The 19036-nt window shown below is 39.4% G+C and overlaps 1 protein-coding gene across 2 annotated transcripts in view; it reads right to left on the minus strand.

The window, feature by feature from the left end:
• Positions 1 to 19036, minus strand: part of LOC111141403 (Ral GTPase activating protein non-catalytic beta subunit) — an 87664-nt gene that overhangs the window by 61130 nt on the left and 7498 nt on the right. For both annotated transcript variants that reach the window (XM_022493925.1, XM_022493924.1), the window contains exons 2-5: positions 12014 to 12229; positions 8637 to 8839; positions 3562 to 3725; positions 1764 to 1950 (exon numbers count right to left, since the gene is read on the minus strand). In XM_022493925.1, coding sequence (XP_022349633.1) covers positions 1764 to 1950; positions 3562 to 3725; positions 8637 to 8839; positions 12014 to 12199 — 740 coding nt within the window. In that variant the 5' untranslated portion in view covers positions 12200 to 12229. The remainder of the gene's footprint in view (positions 1 to 1763; positions 1951 to 3561; positions 3726 to 8636; positions 8840 to 12013; positions 12230 to 19036) is intronic.

The following is a 19036-nucleotide window of genomic DNA, read 5'->3' on the forward strand; positions in this document are numbered from 1 at the left end:
GATGACTTTTTTTTTCCTAAAAATTTTTGTTTTTTCATTTATTTACTTTTTCCATTTAAATTCAATTAAGTATTATTTTAAACTAGATTTATAATTTTGACATTCACTAAGATATAAAAGAATCAAAAGAATATTCTAAAACCTCCATTTCTTACTTTAAATAATGATGAAGCTAGAAACATAAACATTTCACTAACTCAGAAAAAGACCAGTCTATCATCTGATACATAATGCTACCTATAAGTTATTTGATTCTGCCTTCACACTGCCTCTCCCAGCATGGAATCTAAATCAGATCAAGTCTCTAGATCTAATTGCCAGTTGACAGGAAACACAGAGGGCAGAGAAACATATTAACACAACTAGGACATCATCAGAAAAATTCAGAATGTGGAAACACTCTAAGACAAACAACCCAGTTTCTTCAACAAAAACCACAAAGAAATAAAAACGAGAGAGTAGGAACCTATAGCTTAAGAAAGGCTTAAGAAACATGTCAATTAAATGTAATATGTGAACCTTGCTTGTTTTGATTCAATGGAATCAACCACAAAAAACCCCAAAAAAACAATAAAAACAAACAACAAAAGAAAACTGGAGGCATTCAAGGAAAATCTAAACATTGAATGGCTGATATTAAAGAACTGTTAATTTTTTTAGGTATGATAATGGTACTGTGATTATGTTTTAAAAAGAATCCTCATCTTTTAGAAAGCTACATATTTAAATATGTAGAATTAGGGCCGCCTGGTGGCTCAATCAGTTAAGCATCTGCCTTCAGCTCAGATCTTGATTCTGGAGTCCTGGGATCAAGCCCCGCATCAGGCTCCCTGCTCAGCGGGGAGTCTGCTTCTCCCACTGCCCCTCACCCTGCTCTTGTTCTCTCTCACTCTTGCTCAAATAAATAAATAAATAGAATCCTCAGGGAAAAATTCGTAGAACTGAAATGAAGAAACAAGTCCGAAAAAAAATAAAGCCTAAAGTTTACTCACATTACATATAAATGGTAAAAAAGGTAAAATTCGTAGAACTGAAATGAAGAAACAAGTCCAAAAAAAAATAAAGCCTAAAGTTTGCTCACATTACATATAAATGGTAAAAAAGGTAAAATTAATATAACAAACTACCTACTTTGGTTATAATATAGCACATTATAGTACGGTCTCATTTCTGTAAAATTATGTATAAATATATATAATAGCATTTCTAAAGAACTTAATTTTTTTATACCTTTCTATGGTTTTTTAAAAAATAATAATCATGGTATTTTAGTAATCAGATTAAGAATGGGATTTTGGCAAGGGAGTCAGGGTGCAAAATTTATCTGCTTCTCCATATTTGCTTAATCTGAAAGGTTTTAAATTTGCCAGGCAATAACCAAACTGTATATCCATTTTTAAAAAGTGGCTTGAGAGCGCCTGGGTGGCTCAGTTGGTTAGGCATCTGCCTTCAGCTCAGGTCATGATCCCACTAGGATCGAGTCCCACATCAGGCTTTCTGCCCAGTGAGGAGTCTATTTCTCCCTCTACCCTCCCCTACTGCTTGTGATCTCTTTCTCTCACTCTCTCAAATAAATAAAAAACCTTAAAAATAAAAAAGAAATAAAAAGTGGCTTGATTCTGTACTTAAAATGCAAGTAATAACAGACACAGGATACGGACTTTTCAGAACGTATTCCATGAATCCCAGGAAGACATGGAACTAGGAGAAAGCTGCCTTAGACCAGGTGGATGAAGGAAGGCAAGTCAATGACGATAACCTACCTTGAAGTGAGTGCACAGGTGACTTTGCTCCACTGCTCCACCACTGCGGGGTGGTGCCTCCAGTTCGCCACCATCTCCTTGGCTGTTTTCCAGTAAGGTGGTGTTGGAAAGCACCGAGTACAAGCTAGTAACCAAACCTCAAAGAGAACACCAATCAACTTCTCTGCTAGATTCTCAGCAATGCCACCTTACCAACAAAAAGAAAACATCTTTGGCATACTTATTAAAAACAAACAAACTTTAATTCACTGATTTGGGGTAAGTGGTCAAAAAATCAAAATAAGTGCAATGTTAAATTCTGACTTTCAAATAGCCACTTAATAAGTAAGAATGAGAAACTATTCTTAGGAGGGCCTATGAAGAAAATCATGATGACATCAACCAATTATCATTTATAAAGTTTTCAAGTTGCCCTGCTCAGTTCTTATCAAAGATCTTTATCTTCCAGCAACTGGGACAGACACAGAGGAGAAGGGGAAGGACGAATGTCTATGATGTGTGACTACTGGGTCAGTTTCTGTGCTGACTGGTTTATGCACATGACCTCATATATTTTGCACACTAATTCTGCAAGACAGAGACCTGTATCTTTTACAAATTATCAATTAAACACATTTTGAAGAAGAGAAAACTTAAATGAGAAAATTTAAGTAACCTCTCCAAGTTTACACAGTCAGTAAGTAAAGGGATCAGAGCAAATACCCAGGTCTTTCTACCTTCAAACTTTGTTGTAAAACTTTCAGGTGTTTGAAAGCTACCCTTTGGGGAGAGGGAGACAAAGAAGGGAGCAAAAGGACCGGTGCTGTGTAGGACATAGCCTCAACCATGAAAACAGACCTGTTCCTCCACTCTGAGCCCTGGAACTAGGGAGAAAAGTAGTGGTCTATACTCTGCATAGCTCCACAAGGCAAACTTGGGAGTAGTAGGAAAAGTTATATGGATGCATATTTTAAATGAGCACAAATGAAGTTTCAACAATAATGAGCCCCAGAAGGGGAGAAACTGCCTGTGCTGAGTTGCTGAGATTCCTGGCATGGAGACTGTGTACCAAAGAGCTAATGAATCAATGACTGCCTAGCTATCATCATAACAGACAAGGTATTCCTACTATGGACTGATTTTTCAACAGTGGAATTCTGTGATTTCTTTTAGATACTTTCCTGGACACTGCATTTGTGCTAGTTCGCAAGTGCATACTGCATGTCTGTTAGTAGGAGACTACACAGATAATGGGCAACAAGGGAACCTAGAACTAGCGTATCAACTTACAGTTTGTATATACTATGCTGTAACATACACAGCAGGGCCTCTAAAATACAATCTGAAGGCATAAAACTGGAGGCTTCTTAATGACAAGGTATGAGTGGCATATTGTCATACCTCCAAATAGAACCATTAAGATTTTGCAGGATTCGTTTACCGACAAAATATCTTCTGCCACTGTCAAGTTTTTAATGTCTACTTTGATAACTACTTTGCAATCAGGTACTGTTCTTACAGGTTCTACTTCAGTTAGCTGTTTCTTATATAGCCTCTATCCTAATAGACTGAACAACCTACTGTTCCTATCATTATCAAATATGCATTCATGCACCGAATCTCTCCTACATTAGCAAAATCATCACTGAAAGTAAAATAACTTTATGTTGTGCCTATGAGGGCTTCCATTCTAAGACCTGTTAACCTCGGTTTGTCCAATGTCATCCCAAATTGTAAAACCCTACAGTCTACTACTCAGTGAGTTTAAAGTAAACTGTATCCAGAGCTTGGAAATAAATTAGAAAAAACATAAACAGACCTTGAACAGTTGGCGGGGCTAGAAGTATGTCATTAATCTGCAGAAGAAACAACAGTAAGACTTCCCATGTTTCTCGTGCCATGATGGATGACTCACGGGCCAGTTTCTGAATGGCTCTCAGGACCTGTAAGCATAGTCGGATCTGACTGGAGCCCTGTTCCTGTCTGAAGAAGACAGATACATCACTGACAAGCCTTGAGGAGAGAAAGCAAAGGCTTGAGGACAAGCGACTTATGGACACAGGAAGCAATGGTCCAATGACACTCCCTAAGAGCATCAGAAGGCAGGACAAGGCGCAGCCTCTTCAATTCAAAGCTATTTTGCCACCATAGTTTGGCTCTCTGGGATCTCAACCTACCATTCCTACGAGAGCTTGAAAAGCTCCCGGGCAGGGGGGAATAGTAGAATGTAAGTTTCACCTCTGGATTTTCTAAGTCTAAAATGTACCAGACAATGTAACAGGCACACCATTTTCTCCTGAGTGAATGAGTAAATACCCACAGCTCCTTCTGTTGCTCACACTGAAGCACAATGCCCTTTGTATTCTTTAAAAAAAATTTTAAACACACATTCACGAGAATTTAGAATGTGAATTCTTGGTGTTCACAGTCCCTTTGAGGCTAATGTCTGCTAGAGAAGAGCCTACAGACCCAAGGGAATATCCTCACAGGTCCCTGAAACTGATGAGGTATGGAGGCAACTGCCTCAAAAGTGAGCACCCTGTTACTGCTGTTCTAATAAAAAAGGTACCTTAACCTAAGATGGGGGTTCCAATGGTTCCCAAGATACTCTAGAAAAAAGTTTTAAAACTCTCTTTAGTCTATAGGACCATTTTTTCTCAAGAGAATAAAACAGATCAAAGTATTGGGGCTAGAGTAGAAGACAGAGGTCCAAGCCCCAGCCCCTTATCCCTACTTTGCAAAGCAGACCACCTGAGAATTTTGAGAATAGTAGAAAATTCAATGCATAAATGAGTGGTGAGTTGGCCTCCTGACTTACTATGTGAAACCTAGTATCTAATAGTACTGAAATAAATCTTGACAAGTTTCTATATTATGACTTATATCACAAAGAGCTGATAAAACAGAGCTTCCTCAAAAAATCCAGAAAATGAAACAAGTGGACTTACCACTCCTGCCCCAACCTGAGGATAGAAGATTCTCAGATTCTGGGCTACGGCCCAGAAAACCAGACACTTACCTTAAAGTTACAAATGACACCACTAAGTTTTTCCTAAAGAAGTCCTACCTCTCAGCTAGGAAAGACCAAGATCCCCAAAGAGCAGGGAGATGTCCCACATTCAGCTAGAGGTGAATCCAGTACATGCGAAGCCATGAGGCATAAGTTTGTGTCTGCGGCACTGGCTACTTGAAGAACAGGACAAAACTATAATAGCCCCAAATCTCATCTAGTCATACAAGAAGTCCAGAATAAGAAACAAGAATAGCTCTGGGGTTGACACTCTTCCAAGCTAGTGATAAGACTCCAAGCTAGTAATCTAGGCCTACCCACTATTTCCAGGTACCTGTCCACTGGTACAAAAGGAAACATCCGCTCTATAGGTAACTGTAGCCTCACAAAGAAGACCTAAATTCAGGAGCAGTGTTCAAGTTTCTAAAGCTAAGAGAAACAAGATCATCTTTACTTCATTTACTTCATTTTACATCATTTTTGCTTAAAAATAAGCAGAAAGGTCTAAACACAAGAGATTTTCCTCTCCCCCCCAATATTTTTTTTTTTTTTAAGATTTTTTTTTTTTTAATTTATTTACTTGACAGACGGAGATCACGAGTAGGCAGAGAGGCAGGAAGAGAGAGAGGAGGAAGCAGGCTCCCGGCGGAGTAGAGAGCCCAATGCGGGGCTTGATCCCAGGTGTCTGGGATCATGAACTGAGCCGAAGGCAGAGGCTTTATTTAACCCACTGAGCCACCCAGGCGCCCCTCCCCCAACATTTTCAAAAAGAACTTGTGATCTTCAGAAAAACTGCTCTCAGAACAAGAGCCGGTGAACTATAGCCCATGGGTCAAATCAGGCCTGCCATCTGGTTTTGTTGAAGTTGTTCTGGAATACTGCCATGTTCATTCATTTACACATTATCTGTGGCTACTTTCTCTACATCAGCAGAGTTGAGTAATTAGAACAGACACCACATAGCCCACAAAGCCTAAAATATTTACTACCTGGCTCTTTATCAAAAAAGTTTATCAACCGCTGCTTTAGAAGAGTATTACATTTTTTAAACTACAACGTATTTGAGTAATGAAAACCCTAATCAATTTTAAAAGATGATACACTCTTGGGGCGCCTGGGTGGCTCAGTGGGTTAAAGCCTCTGCCTTCGGCTCAAGTCATGATCCCAGAGTCCTGGGATCGAGCCCCATATCTGGCTCTCTGCTCAGCAGGAAGCCTGCTTCCCCCTCTCTCTCTGCCTGCCTCTCTGCCTACTTGTGATCTCTGTCAAATAAATAAATAAAATCTTTTTAAAAATAAATGAATAAAAGATGATTCACTCTTCACTCTATTATGCAAATAAATAAAAGAGATCAAACTAAACTGATAGGCAAAAAGAGAAAGGTTACCCCCACTGACTTATCTCTAGCAAAGTGGTAAAAAGTTTCTTCTATTTTGAGTGTTACTTTTTATAAAAACAACTAAGTAAGCTTGAGGACAATTTTGTGATCTGAATTTAAAACAAAACAAAAACTCTGATACTTCCAAAAAAGGGAGAGAAGATTGTAACTCCCAATATTTAGCACTGAAAATATTCAGCTCCCTAAGACACTGTTGGCCAGGAGAACTCCAGGACTCCATCCAATATCCTCTCTGAAGAATGCACACACACTCTTGAGAAAAAAAGTTAATGGACAAGGTACTCATGTTCTCAAAAGGGAAAAAAAGCAAAAGCCCAATTAACTCAAATGTCATTGCTATTTTTCATCAATACAAATGAACTGAGCACAGACAAGTGGTAAGACAGCAAACAGGAAAGCAACACGTGTAGTGACAATACTACTCATCAGACTGTCCCATGCCCAAGGAAAAAGGCCAGTAAATTAGTCTTCTACATGGACCGACAAAAGCATTACAACTATTACACCGTTTTAGAAGTCTGCTTACGCACAAATAATATGCTAATCACTGTCAACTACTTCTTGTTACTACTCCTATTTGAAATCAATAAATACAAGCAACAAATATTTAATTCACACCTCTAATAATGTAAGTACTGCACCAGGTACTGTGGAAGCCCCAAATATGTAAAACCTAGTTCTTGCCTTCAATCTGTTTACCTGGGGAAATGAGACACACACATTTTAAAAGATAAACAATAAAATAGTGAAGACATAAAAGAGTGACACAGAAAGTACCACACTGGTTCAGAAAAGGTATGATTACTATGGGGCTGGATGGTCAAGCAAGGCTTCTGTTTATAAGGCAGGACTTAAGATGAACCAACAAGAATGAGATGTGGACAACTAGGAGAGGGAGAAGAGGAAGAAGATGACAAAAGGGTAGGAGAAGATCATTAAGGAGTCTTAAGGGAATGTTTAATTTATGAGTCTGACCAATGAGCAGGGCTCACGCAGAATTAGCAGCAGATAATCTGCTTAGATTATAGCCAGCATTTCACAAAAGGCAAGCAGTTTATACTTGATCCTACACATCACAGTTCTCAATGAGTTTTTTTTTTTTTTAATTCAAATTTTACAAAGTAAACTTCTTTCTAAAACTCTTTAAAAAAATTTTTTTTTGGGTGGGCATCTACGTGGCTCAGTCAGTTAAACATCTGCCTTCAGATCAGGTCATGATCCCGGGGGTCCTGGAATCCAGCCCTGAGTTGGGCTTCCTGTTCAGTGGGGAATCTGCCTGTCCCTCTCCTTCCAGCCCTCCCCCGACTCGTGTTCTCTCTTGCTCTCTCACTCACTAATAAATAAAGTTTAAAAAAAATAATTTTTTAAGTAAACGCTACACCATTTGTAGGGCTCAAACTCACAACCCTGAAATGAAGAGTTGCATGCTCTATCAACTGAGCCAGCCAGGGGCCTCCAAAGTATTCTTCCTTATAAATTTAAAAGGTTAAAAATTTATAGAGTGGTTTTGGATGATTTAAAGTCTCTCATCATCTGATAAAGAAAAAGCTGTAATAAGAACTTTTCCAAAAGGAAGCAAGCCCTTTTGCCTCTTTCAAAGACATTAAAAAACAGCTAAAGACAGGTTTTTCTTAAAGGAAATCCTCATGAATGGATAAGAAACTAATTAATGCTTTCTTCTCCATTATTTTCTATATTTCCCAAACTCTTTACAATGACATATGATCTTTTAGAATTGGAAAAAAAATTTTTTAAGATTATTTATTTATTTGAGATGGAGGGAGAGAGTGCAAGAGGGGGAGAGCACAAGCAGGGGAAAGGGAGAAACAGACTCCATAGTGGGCAGCCCGACATGGGGCTTGATCCCAGGACCCTGAGATCATGACCTGAGCTGAAGGCTATCACTTAACCGACTGAGGCACCGAAGGGCCCCTGGAAAAAAAATCTAAGCCCAAATAAGGTACATACCCCATATTATGATATTTAAGGTCACCGTCTCAGAAGATAGAAGAAAAAAAATCAGTTAACAAACTGCTAACAAAATCTTTTGGTCTACTACAAATTTGCCCATAATAATTTCAAGTCTGCTTACTTCAATGTCTTAATTCTCTCATAGGAAAGATTCATTTTAAGGTAGAAGGTTTAGTTGCCTTTAGCTTAAGTGGAGAAAAAAATTATGATAGGCAAAAGTATGTTTTTTGAATGGAGGGGAAAGGGGTCATAACGTTTTAATATCTAACAGCTATCAGATCTTAGAAAGGAAACCAAAAGCCTTTAATGAACATACACTTGTTAAAAACACTTAGTAAACATGCTATAAGCCCATCTCTCTTATCATTCATATTAATACATTCTTTGAACAGTAATGATAGTTACTTTTCAAAAGACTAACAATGAGATCAGCTCCTATTTATATAAAATAGTAACATTTATGAATATTTTATTATGATCCTGATAACAGGCCAGACAGACAGGTATAGCTTACCTCGGTACAAAAAGATTTTGCAGGTGTTTTAGTATACTTTGAACATATAGATTAGGCTCTTTAATAACTGGCAACGGAATAGAATCTTTCGGCAATACTAAAGCCATAATCCAATCTGTATATACATCAACACAATATTTTACAGTCTCTCCATCCAGTGGAAGGGTCAGTCCATAGCAAATTACTTCCATAGTCCATTTCACCTAAACAAAAGAAAATATACATACAGCACTATCACCCATCCCTACTATATTTCAGTAGACTGATTTAATATTGACCTCTTTTATTATCAAAAACCTCTCAAGTGACAGTATAACCATCTCAACATTGTATCATCAGATTTATTCTCAAGAATGCACTTTCCATGGAAAAAATATACTCAGACAACATTTCCTAAGCAAAATATTTAAGAAAAAAATAAATTATTTATTTCTAAATATTAAACCCATGTTGGCTATTACCCATTAGATATTATTATTGTCTTTTATGTGAAATAAAAAGCAATTATGGGCCGTCTTGATTTTCTCTAGAGACTGGAGGCACAGAAACACAGAAAATTTTAGCTTTATTTCTCCTTTTAATTTGTATATAGGTATGTGTGTCATTTAGGAAATCATATATATAAATTCAACCATATTCCATTTCTAGATTATGCAACATTAACAAGCAACAGGAAAGAATACGACCTGCTCAACTCTTTTTTTTTTTTTAAAGATTTTATTTATTTATTTGACAGAGAGATCACAAGCAGGCAGAGAGGCAGGCAGAGAGAGGAGGAAGCAGGCTCCCTGCTGAGCAGAGAGCCCGATGCGGGGCTCGATCCCGGGACTCTGAGATCATGACCCGAGTCGAAGGCAGCGGCTTAACCCACTGAGCCACCCAGGCGCCCCATGACCTGCTCAACTCTTATTCTGTGACTCTTTCTGCCAAAGAAAATAATTAACATGGGAAGGTAAGAACACACACAAGTGAGACGGGACTTAAGCTGGTAAGATCTTAACAAGGCACTTAGCTGCACTAAATGAGTGCGAGGCCCTTGACCCATGTGCTTCACATCATAGAGGCTGAGAGAACTTGTCTAAGCGACTACCAAACCACTGCCCACAGTCATGAAGAATGAATATGATATAAGCAGAAAGGGAAAATAGCATAATTTGCAAGAGAGGACGAAACAATATTCCAGATTCTGTAGACTGGAAAGTTTCAGTGAATTCCAGATGAAACTGTGGGACAAATTCCTAAGCAGATGATCAGTGAGCACTTATAAAATGGAAGCATGATCACTGGGAACCAGCCTACTCAAAAAGAACAAGTCATGCCAGTCAAGCTTCATTCCTTTACTAACAAGGTTACTCTGAAGGCAGTGGACAATTGCATAACCCTCGCAATTTACAAAGCAACTTTCATAAATATCATCTAACCATCAAAATAACCCTGTGTGAGAGGTTAAATTATCCTCACTTTATAGATAAGAAAACTGATGCTTAGGAAGATTAAGCAGTTTGGCCCAAGTCACTGGTTTGGAAATGGTAAAACTGAAAACTTGGACCCTAATCTTCCAGCTAGACGTCTGAAGCTACTCCCACCATATTCCACCAATAGCTTTGTATGGCTAAGGGGGATCAGGAAATGTGGTCAGATGCAGGATATTCTTTTGACAAGATGGAGACCTATGGCCCAGAGGAAGGTAAAATGGCTGGATTTTAAGTTGTTGAAATACAAGATGAGAGAACACAGTGGGTTAATGCACCAAGACCATTTTGAAGAAGGTGCCCAGGGGCATGCCAAAGGCCCTGCCGAGATTTTTACTTAGGAAAAGAGAGAAAAACAGTCTATAGGCTAACCATCTGTAGCTATCACAGAGCTAAAATGGATAGCTAACTTGTTATATAGAAATTCAGGATTCAAAAAGACTTCAACAGTTTAAAACAAAAGTTGAATCTAACAAGATAAATACAGGTAGAGAAAATTTTAAGCTCAAAAACAACTAAAACGACTAAGAATAAAATCATGTTAACAGCAATATAACATAGACAATAAATACAGTATTATCTACAACAGTGATAAACTTTAAAGGCTCTAACACCACAGTGAAGCTGTGACAAATATAGGAGGGTAGGAGGAACTGAACCACGCGTAAGAAGGGATTTTAAAAGGGACTGCAAGTCTGTAACTGTCAGATGAAACGACAAAGGAGAAAACATCTCTGGTGATACCTTCATAATAGTTCAGTTGTACAATTCTAGAGGACAGTGGATTCAAGGACTATTCTCTCGTATCTTTTTAAGGGTGAGGAAGGACAACAAACAAGGGCTGCACCAGAGCACCTCTATCCACTCATGTGCCATCTCTTCCCAGGAGAAGATTATAGACCCACCAAGAGGAGTGCACCAGGGCAAGCGCTGGTCCTTAGAATAAGTCTCTGCTAAGGTACTCTGAAGAGAGAAAAACGCTCCTCAGACTGAGGGGCTTCATCCTCCAGCAACCCATGGCCTGCAGAGGGTAAATAAACTGCCTTTAGAGCTATAAGCTTTGGTCTTGTATCCAGTCTTCTATCTAGATTAAGGCTAATCTCTCCTTCATCAGAAAGAAATAAAAAAGGGGGAGAAATAGTGGGTCTGGAAAATAACCTAACCCAAAGTCTGAAGGTTATATAAACTTCCTCAAGCACAAAGAAAAAGTTCTAATCCTGTATTTTAGCCAGACATCACACTAGCAAGTTCCTGTATCCCTCCATTTTCAGGGTCCCTTCATGACTTGACCCTTAAAACTTCACTTCAGCCCAGTCACTTGAACCCAAGAATAGAGGACCACCTCCAGGCCGAGCCACTCTAAGAGCTCTTATCTTTAGAGACAGCAAACACAACCCCCATTCCAACCACTTGGGCTCACAGCCATACGGGCTTAGCTGCTCTGCAGCATCCTTAACCCTGAGAGACAGGTAAGGGAAGGCAGACGTGGAGACACAGGAGGGCCTCAAGTTCAGTGTGTATGTGTAGCCTGAAAACTTGACACAAGACAGGCCTTCAGTTAGAAGCCATATGGGAGGAGCAGTGAAGACCTTCCAAACATACCTCTGAATAAAAATCTGAAGACTGGGCCCAGAGCTTAGGGGAAAGAGCCTGACATTTAAGCCTTGTCTTGGGTACACAGCTCAAGTGGAGAATTGGGCCTGGCTAGTAAGGGGCTAGCAACACAACAGTACAACCTATTCCTTGACCCCCACGAACTCTCAGCCCCAACCCTCAGCCCAAAGGTCAAAATTAAGTAAGTTGTACTACATTGGACAGAAACCCATTAAAAGGACAATGTCAAATAAATTCTTCAGTAACAAAATTCTGTTTTCACACAGTAGAATGAAATGAAGAAACACTTACTTCTTTGTCAGTTTTTAACAAACTCTCACTACCAGCCACTGAAGGGGTACCTAAGGCCTGCCCAAGGGGATGGACCACTGCATTTGCCACCTCTCGCCCAACGCTCTCTGGATAGCTGTGCAGCACACTCGTGTGGCCCTGATCATTCTGAATCACCAAATGCAGTGACCTCCACTCAGAGTACATCGTGCCGCTAAAGGACTATCCAAATGGCACCTGAAAAGACAAAAAAAAATTTCTGTTAAATTACACTGCTGTAAATTAATAGAAATCAATAAAACACAGATTTGCCCTACATGGTAAGATAAAGCAACTACAAACACACTACCAAGCAGACGGAAAAAAAACACATCTAAATTTTTTGAAAATATCCTGAAACAGCCTCACAGCAAGATCAGGTAGGAAGGCAGACCCTGGGAAGCAGCTGTCTGAGCACCTCCCCAAAAGAGCCTCAGAAACCCTGGAGCGGAACTGGGACAGATTCCACTGTGCAGGGGGATAAAATGATCTGATCTGGCTCTCATAACAAGAGGGAGACCTCCTCATTCTATGTTCCAGGACAGAAAAAGATACAAAATGAAGTGCCCTAACTAGAGAGGAAGACAAAGGAAAGAATTTACTCCAAGATCTAGATTTTTCAGTCAATAATATCCAAGTACCTATTACATGTTAGAAACATACCCCTGCAATTTCCCACTGAAGTCCTCAAATCAAACATAAAATTCTTTGTGAATATTTCATTCCCTGCAGGAGTGACACACAAATTTCTAGTAACGGAACATCTGGAAGTCATAGTGTTCTTCAGAAAATATATTAAGAGCTCGACTCACTGAGCATTTACTACATGCCACTCATGCAATCACCAAAACAACTCAATGAACAGGGGTGCCTGGGTGGCTCAGTCACCTGAGCATCCCCAGCTCTTAGTTTCAGCTCGGGTGGTGGGATCCAGCCCCATATGAGGCTCCACACTCAGCAGGAGTCCGCTTGTGATTCTCTCTCCTTCTCCTTCTGCCCCTCCCCACACTTGTGTGTGTGTGTGTGGGTGTGGGGGGGGGTTGTGGGTGTGTGGGTGCATATGCACATGCTCTCTCTCTCCCTAAAGATAAAATACATCTTGGAAAAAAACCAACTCAATGAATATTAATGAATGTTATCTCTATTTCACAGATGAAAATGCTGAGACAGGGAGAGGTTTGCTGCTTACCTGAGGCTTCAGAGCTATAACATGGTGGAGCTGGGTTTTAATCCCTATCCGTTGGGTTCCAGTGACCATTCTCTTGACCATGGCATGTACTACCTTCTCCCTATTCTATACATTCTCTGTGCACGTACTGCTTCTCCCTGTGCTGTATAGTCTCATGAAATGATCTCTGTCTATCATGAAAATGAAAAACCTTCAGCCACAGAAAACAAAGCTGTATGAATACAATGTAAATGCTACAATCATAAACATGAAGAGAATCAAGGATGGTTAAGCTCTTTCCAATTAATCTCTGCTAACTTCCAACTTCTACTTGTTCTGAAATCTGTATGCCCAGCCAGCAGAGTTTAAGCAAAATACATGGGTACACTTAATCTTTAAAAAGTTCTATCTTTTAAGCTAATTTTCCTTCATACTGGGCAAGACTAGCATTGTTCAATTTTATCTTTAAAAACCTCATTCCAGGGGCGCCTGGGTGGCTCAGTGGGTTAAAGCCTCTGCCTTCGGCTCGGGTCATGATCCCAGGGTCCTGGGATCGAGCCCCGCATCGGGCTCTCTGCTTGGTGGGGAGCCTGCTTCTCCCTCTCTCTCTGCCTGCCTCTCTGCCTACTTGTGATCTCTGTCAAATAAATAAATAAATAAATAAATAACATTTAAAAAAAAAATAAAAACCTCATTCCAGCTCAACAAGTATCAGTATTTTTCATGAGGATATGACATTTGAGAATTACAGGTCTGAAGAATGAAGATGAAACTCCTTAGCATGAAAGTCAAAGTCATTCACAGACTGGTCCCAAACTACCTTTCTTTCTCATTTCCGTACAGAGGAACCCACCATGTTCCCTTCCCCTCTCTCATACCTCCTACCCCCAGCCCTCCTCAATCTTCTCAGCTTCTCTGGGAATCTGATGGACTCTGGGCCCTGTACCTTTCCATACCCTCTGAGATCTGATGTCCTCCTCTGGACAAAAAGGCCCTGAAAATGGGAAGGCAAGAGAGCTGGACCAGCATCTAACAAGGTACCTACCATCTGAAGGAAGGGTGGATTCGACCACAAAGATTAGCTCAGTTTCCTTGGGTTTATAAGGAATTCCCCCAAGGATATTCCAGTGCTCTCCCCACCCCTCCCAAAATAATGGAAGGGAAAAAAGGGAAAGTTCTGATAGGGAGCCGTCCCTATCAGATGACAACTTATATTCCTATGCCATACATTTTTTTCTCACCTCTTCTAGTCAACATATATACAAGTACATATACATGCAGTACATACACAGTATAATATACATATAAACGCTAGACATAGTCTCTTACGTAAATGCACAAGAATATTACACAAGGACTTTTGTTTCAGTGTAGTTTATTTACCTTTTTCATTTTATTTGGCTTCATGTCCTATCCAAACAGTTCACTTCCCTAGACAGATAATCCATGTTGACAACCTAATGTTTCCTCTTGTGTTTGCTCTACCCTAACTCAATCATATTAAAATAATTTTACATACTTGCATAGGTAGGCATTGTACACTTTTCTGTATCTTTTTTTTCCCCATTCAACAATGCCTCATGAACATCCTTCCAACTAATAATACATTCTTTTTAATGACTGTGTAACATTGCACAACATGGGTGTGGTATAACTTATTCAACCAGTCTCCTAACATGTGTATTTACTTCATTTCCCACTTTTTTATCACCAGGAAATGATGCAATAAACATACTTATTCATATAAACACTGGCCTTTTAATTTCTATGGGACAAGTTCCCAAGAATGTAACTATTGGATCAAAGGGCATTTGTTTTTAATGTTAATGGGTCTTGCCAGATTGCTTCCAAAAAAAAAAAGCTGTAACAACTTCCATCTACATTTGGAATGGATGAGAGCCCTTCCCTCCTCTCACTCTCCATCTCCTGCCAGGAATTGCTTGCTTTTTTTCTTTCTTTCTTAGCCAATTGGATAGGTATGAGGTGAAATTTCATTGTTCTAGTCACATATTTATTTTTTTTTTTTTTAAGATTTTATTTATTTATTTGACAAACAGAGATCACAAGTAGGCAGAAAGGCAGGCAGAGAGAGAGGGGGAAGAAGAGAGGCCCGATGTGTGGCTTCCCAGGACCCTGGGATCATGACCTGAGCCGAAGGCAAAGGCTTTAACCCACTGAGCCACCCAAGGCGCCTCCTGGTCACATATTTAAATTTTATAGCTTGAGTCTGGCTTAGGTGGTTTCTGCCTCCCATCTCCTCTGTCAGTGTTTTTCAAACTGTGGGTCATGAAATAAATGTAATGGGTAACACTTTTGTTTTTAATTACCTGGAATAAGATATACAATAAAGGCATCAGACATAGTAAAGCCAATATTCTGTGAAACTTGTTTCACTTTTCATAAATGCATATTTCGGGGCGCCTGGGTGGCTCAGTGGGTTAAAGCCTCTGCCTTCGGCTCGGGTCATGATCTCAGGGTCCTGGGATCGAGCCCCGCATCGGGCTCTCTGCTCCGCGGGGAGCCTGCTTCCTCCTCTCTCTCTGCCTGCCTCTCTGCCTACTTGTGATTTCTCTCTGTCAAATAAATAAAATCTTTTAAAAAAAAATGCATATTTCTGGGTCACAGTACAAAATACATTTATTATAGGACTAGGTCCAAAAGTGTGAAAACGTAACCCGAAAGTGTATATGTAGTCTCCTAGACTTCCTGCAAAACAATTGCTTATTTCTTCACACTTAAGTTTTATATTCATCTGGAATTTACTTTCGTAAATGGTATAGGAAAGGTGCAATTTATTTTCTTATAAATGTACAGTCAGTTGTGCCATCATCATCTATTAAAAATACATCCTTTCCCACCAAACTGAAACACCAATTTGTCATATACTAAATCCTCATTTATATAGGAATCTACTTATGAATCTGTTCTATTCAACTATTTATCTATTCCTATGCCAATGCCATAATGATTTAAATTCGGTGGCTTTATAGAATGTCTTAAGATCTGAAAAGGAAGCCCCCCAACCTCCCCTATTCTTTTTCAAAACTTTATTGACTGTTCTCAGACCAAATTATTATATATGTATTCTTCTATATAAAATTTAAGATGATTTTATACAATTGAAAAAATAAACAAAACCTTGCTAGGAATCTAATTGAAATTGCTTATTCTACCATCCCAGCCTCATCTTCTACTGACACTTTCCCACAAGTACCCTTCCCCCCAACTGTGGCCACAAAGGATCACTGATCCTTTACTGATGGATCCTTAGTGATCCATAGTGATACTGAACGATCCTTACTAATGGATCACTCAAACTCAACAAGGTTTTTCATACCCTGTATTACTGCTCAAGCTATTCCCACTGACTACACTGCCACGCCCCACCCTGATTCACTTTATGAAATAATACTCCTTTGAGTAACAGCACAAATGTCCTCCCTTTGGTAAGGCTTTTTTACATTCCTCGAATCACCCCTCCTCCATGTGCCTATTACATGCTGGTCTTATCAAGCTTCACATTAACTTATTTGTTAACCATGTAAAGATATCTTCACCACAATAGTGTCAACCTTTTCTGAGTGAAAACCTCGCTTCCTAAATCTTTGAGTAGTTCCTAGCATGCAATAGATACTAAATAAATGTTTCAGAATGTTAAGGTTTACCAGTGGGAAACCGGAAGACATTAGAAAGTTCCCTTTATTCCACTGAGGTATGTCCAAAATTTTGCATGTCATACACAAATAAAATTGGGAAATGTCCATTTGTTTTATGTTATTAGTTTTGTTTTGTTTTTTTAAGATTTTATCTCTTTGAGAGAGAGAGTGAGAGAGAGAGAGAGAGAACACAAGAGAGGAGGGTCAGAGGGAGAAGCAGACTCCCCACTGAGCAGGGAGTCAGGGTTGGATCCCAGGACTCCAGGATCATGGCCTGAGCCAAAGGCAGATGCTCAACCAACAGAGCCACCTAGGTGCCCCTACACTATTAATTTTTTAAGTGGTAGGTAGATGGTTTCCAAATATCTAAAGAATATTTAATTACTATTTAGCTTGCATTCCAGACAACACACTATTGGCAGAAAAAAAATGTTTTAAGGCAAAAAAAAAAAAGACAAGCTAGCTTTCAAACTCCACTGCACATGTAAGAATCATGGAGGAGCAGAGCAGGAGTGGTGGTGGTGCTGCTGCTGCATATCTCCAGGTCCTGTATCACTAGAAAGTGAAATTCTGTATAGGTCTGCATTGGGGCCTTGGAATAAGCATTTTTAAGAAATAGCCGCTATCCCTCCCAATTCTGAAAAAGACAGGAGTATTATTCTTTAACAACAACAACAACACTGTGAAAGACCAATCAAAACAGGTTTAATAGCTCTTAAATTCTTTTTTTTTTTATTTTTTAAAAAAGATTTTATTTATTTATTTGATAGGCAGAGATCACAAGCAGGCACAGAGGCAGGCAGAGAGAGAGAGGGGAAAGCAGGCTGGCTCCCTGCTGAGCAGAGAGCCCGATGTGGGGCTCGATCCCAGGGCCCTGGGATCATGACCAGAGCCGAAGGCAGAGGCTTTAACCTACTGAGCCACTCAGGCGCTCCTAGCTCTTAAATTCTTTTTTCTTTTTTAAAGATTTTATTTATTTATTTGACAGAGATTACAAGTAGGCAGAGAGGCAGACAGAGAGGAGGAAGCAGGCTCCCAGCTGAGCAGAGAGCCCAATTCGGGGCTCGATCCCAAGACCCCAGGAACATGACCTGAGCCAAAGGCAGAGGCTTTAACCTACTGAGCCACCCAGGTGCCCCTAGCTCTTAAATTCTTAAAGACTTTAAGAAACAAACATGTAAAGTAGGAAGGTACAGAAAAGATACAGTGACAAAGTTGAACTTAACTATTAAAATCTATATAACAGAAAAAACATGCTAAATTTTAACAAAATACATATAAACAAAAAGTATTAAGACAAAAGTATGATTATAATTACAGGCAAATTAAATAAAACAAGAGAAAATAAACACTGGAAACAAACATAAATTAAAAAAAACAAAGCACGGTGCCTGGGTGGCTCAGTGGGTTAAGCCTCTGCCTTCGGCTCCGGTCATCATCCCAGGGTCCTGGGATCAAGCCCCACATCAGGCTCTCTGCTCAGCATGGAGCCTGTTTCCCCTCTCTCTCTGCCTGCCTCTCTGCCTACTTGTGATCTCTCTCTGTCAGATAAATAAATAAAATATTAAAAAAAAAACAAAGCAAAGCAACAAAAACATTGTTTTGTACCTATTAAACTAGCAAAATAAGTGATAAAACTCAATTCTGAAAAAAAAAAACAAAAAACAAAACAAACAAAAAAACCTCAATTCTGATTAGTAGGTAAGGCCACTAAGACACACTCAAGAATTTAAGTCAATGGTTTTCAATACAAAAGAACTGCCTCCTAGCGGCCATTTTGGAAATATGATGTGCACTTCTGGTTAACACAATGACTTGTGTGTGCTACTGGTATTTATGGGCAGAGGCAGGAAATCTAGACATCCTGCAATCCAGGAGACAGTCCTGCACAATGAACAATTATGCTACTTTTCACATGACTATCAAATGTCAGCCAAAAAATCATTCTGTCCTTAACTATCTATGCCTAGAAATGTAACTCCATTTTATACAAAAATATGAAATATTTTGTGCTAGTTTAATATACACTGAACTTTCCAGTAGTGCAATTAATCGTGTAAACTGCGAAAAGACTGGACCTTCTATGTTTAGAACCTTACATACCAAGAATTGTTTAAAAAAAATTGTTGACCGTTTCAGAAAAATCACATCACCAAAGGCTATGCCACTGGTGGTATCTGG

Source organism: Enhydra lutris, unplaced genomic scaffold (genome assembly GCF_002288905.1).
Source record: "Enhydra lutris kenyoni isolate GAN:26980312 unplaced genomic scaffold, ASM228890v2 scaffoldscaffold6, whole genome shotgun sequence".
Lineage (NCBI taxonomy): Eukaryota > Metazoa > Chordata > Mammalia > Carnivora > Mustelidae > Enhydra > Enhydra lutris.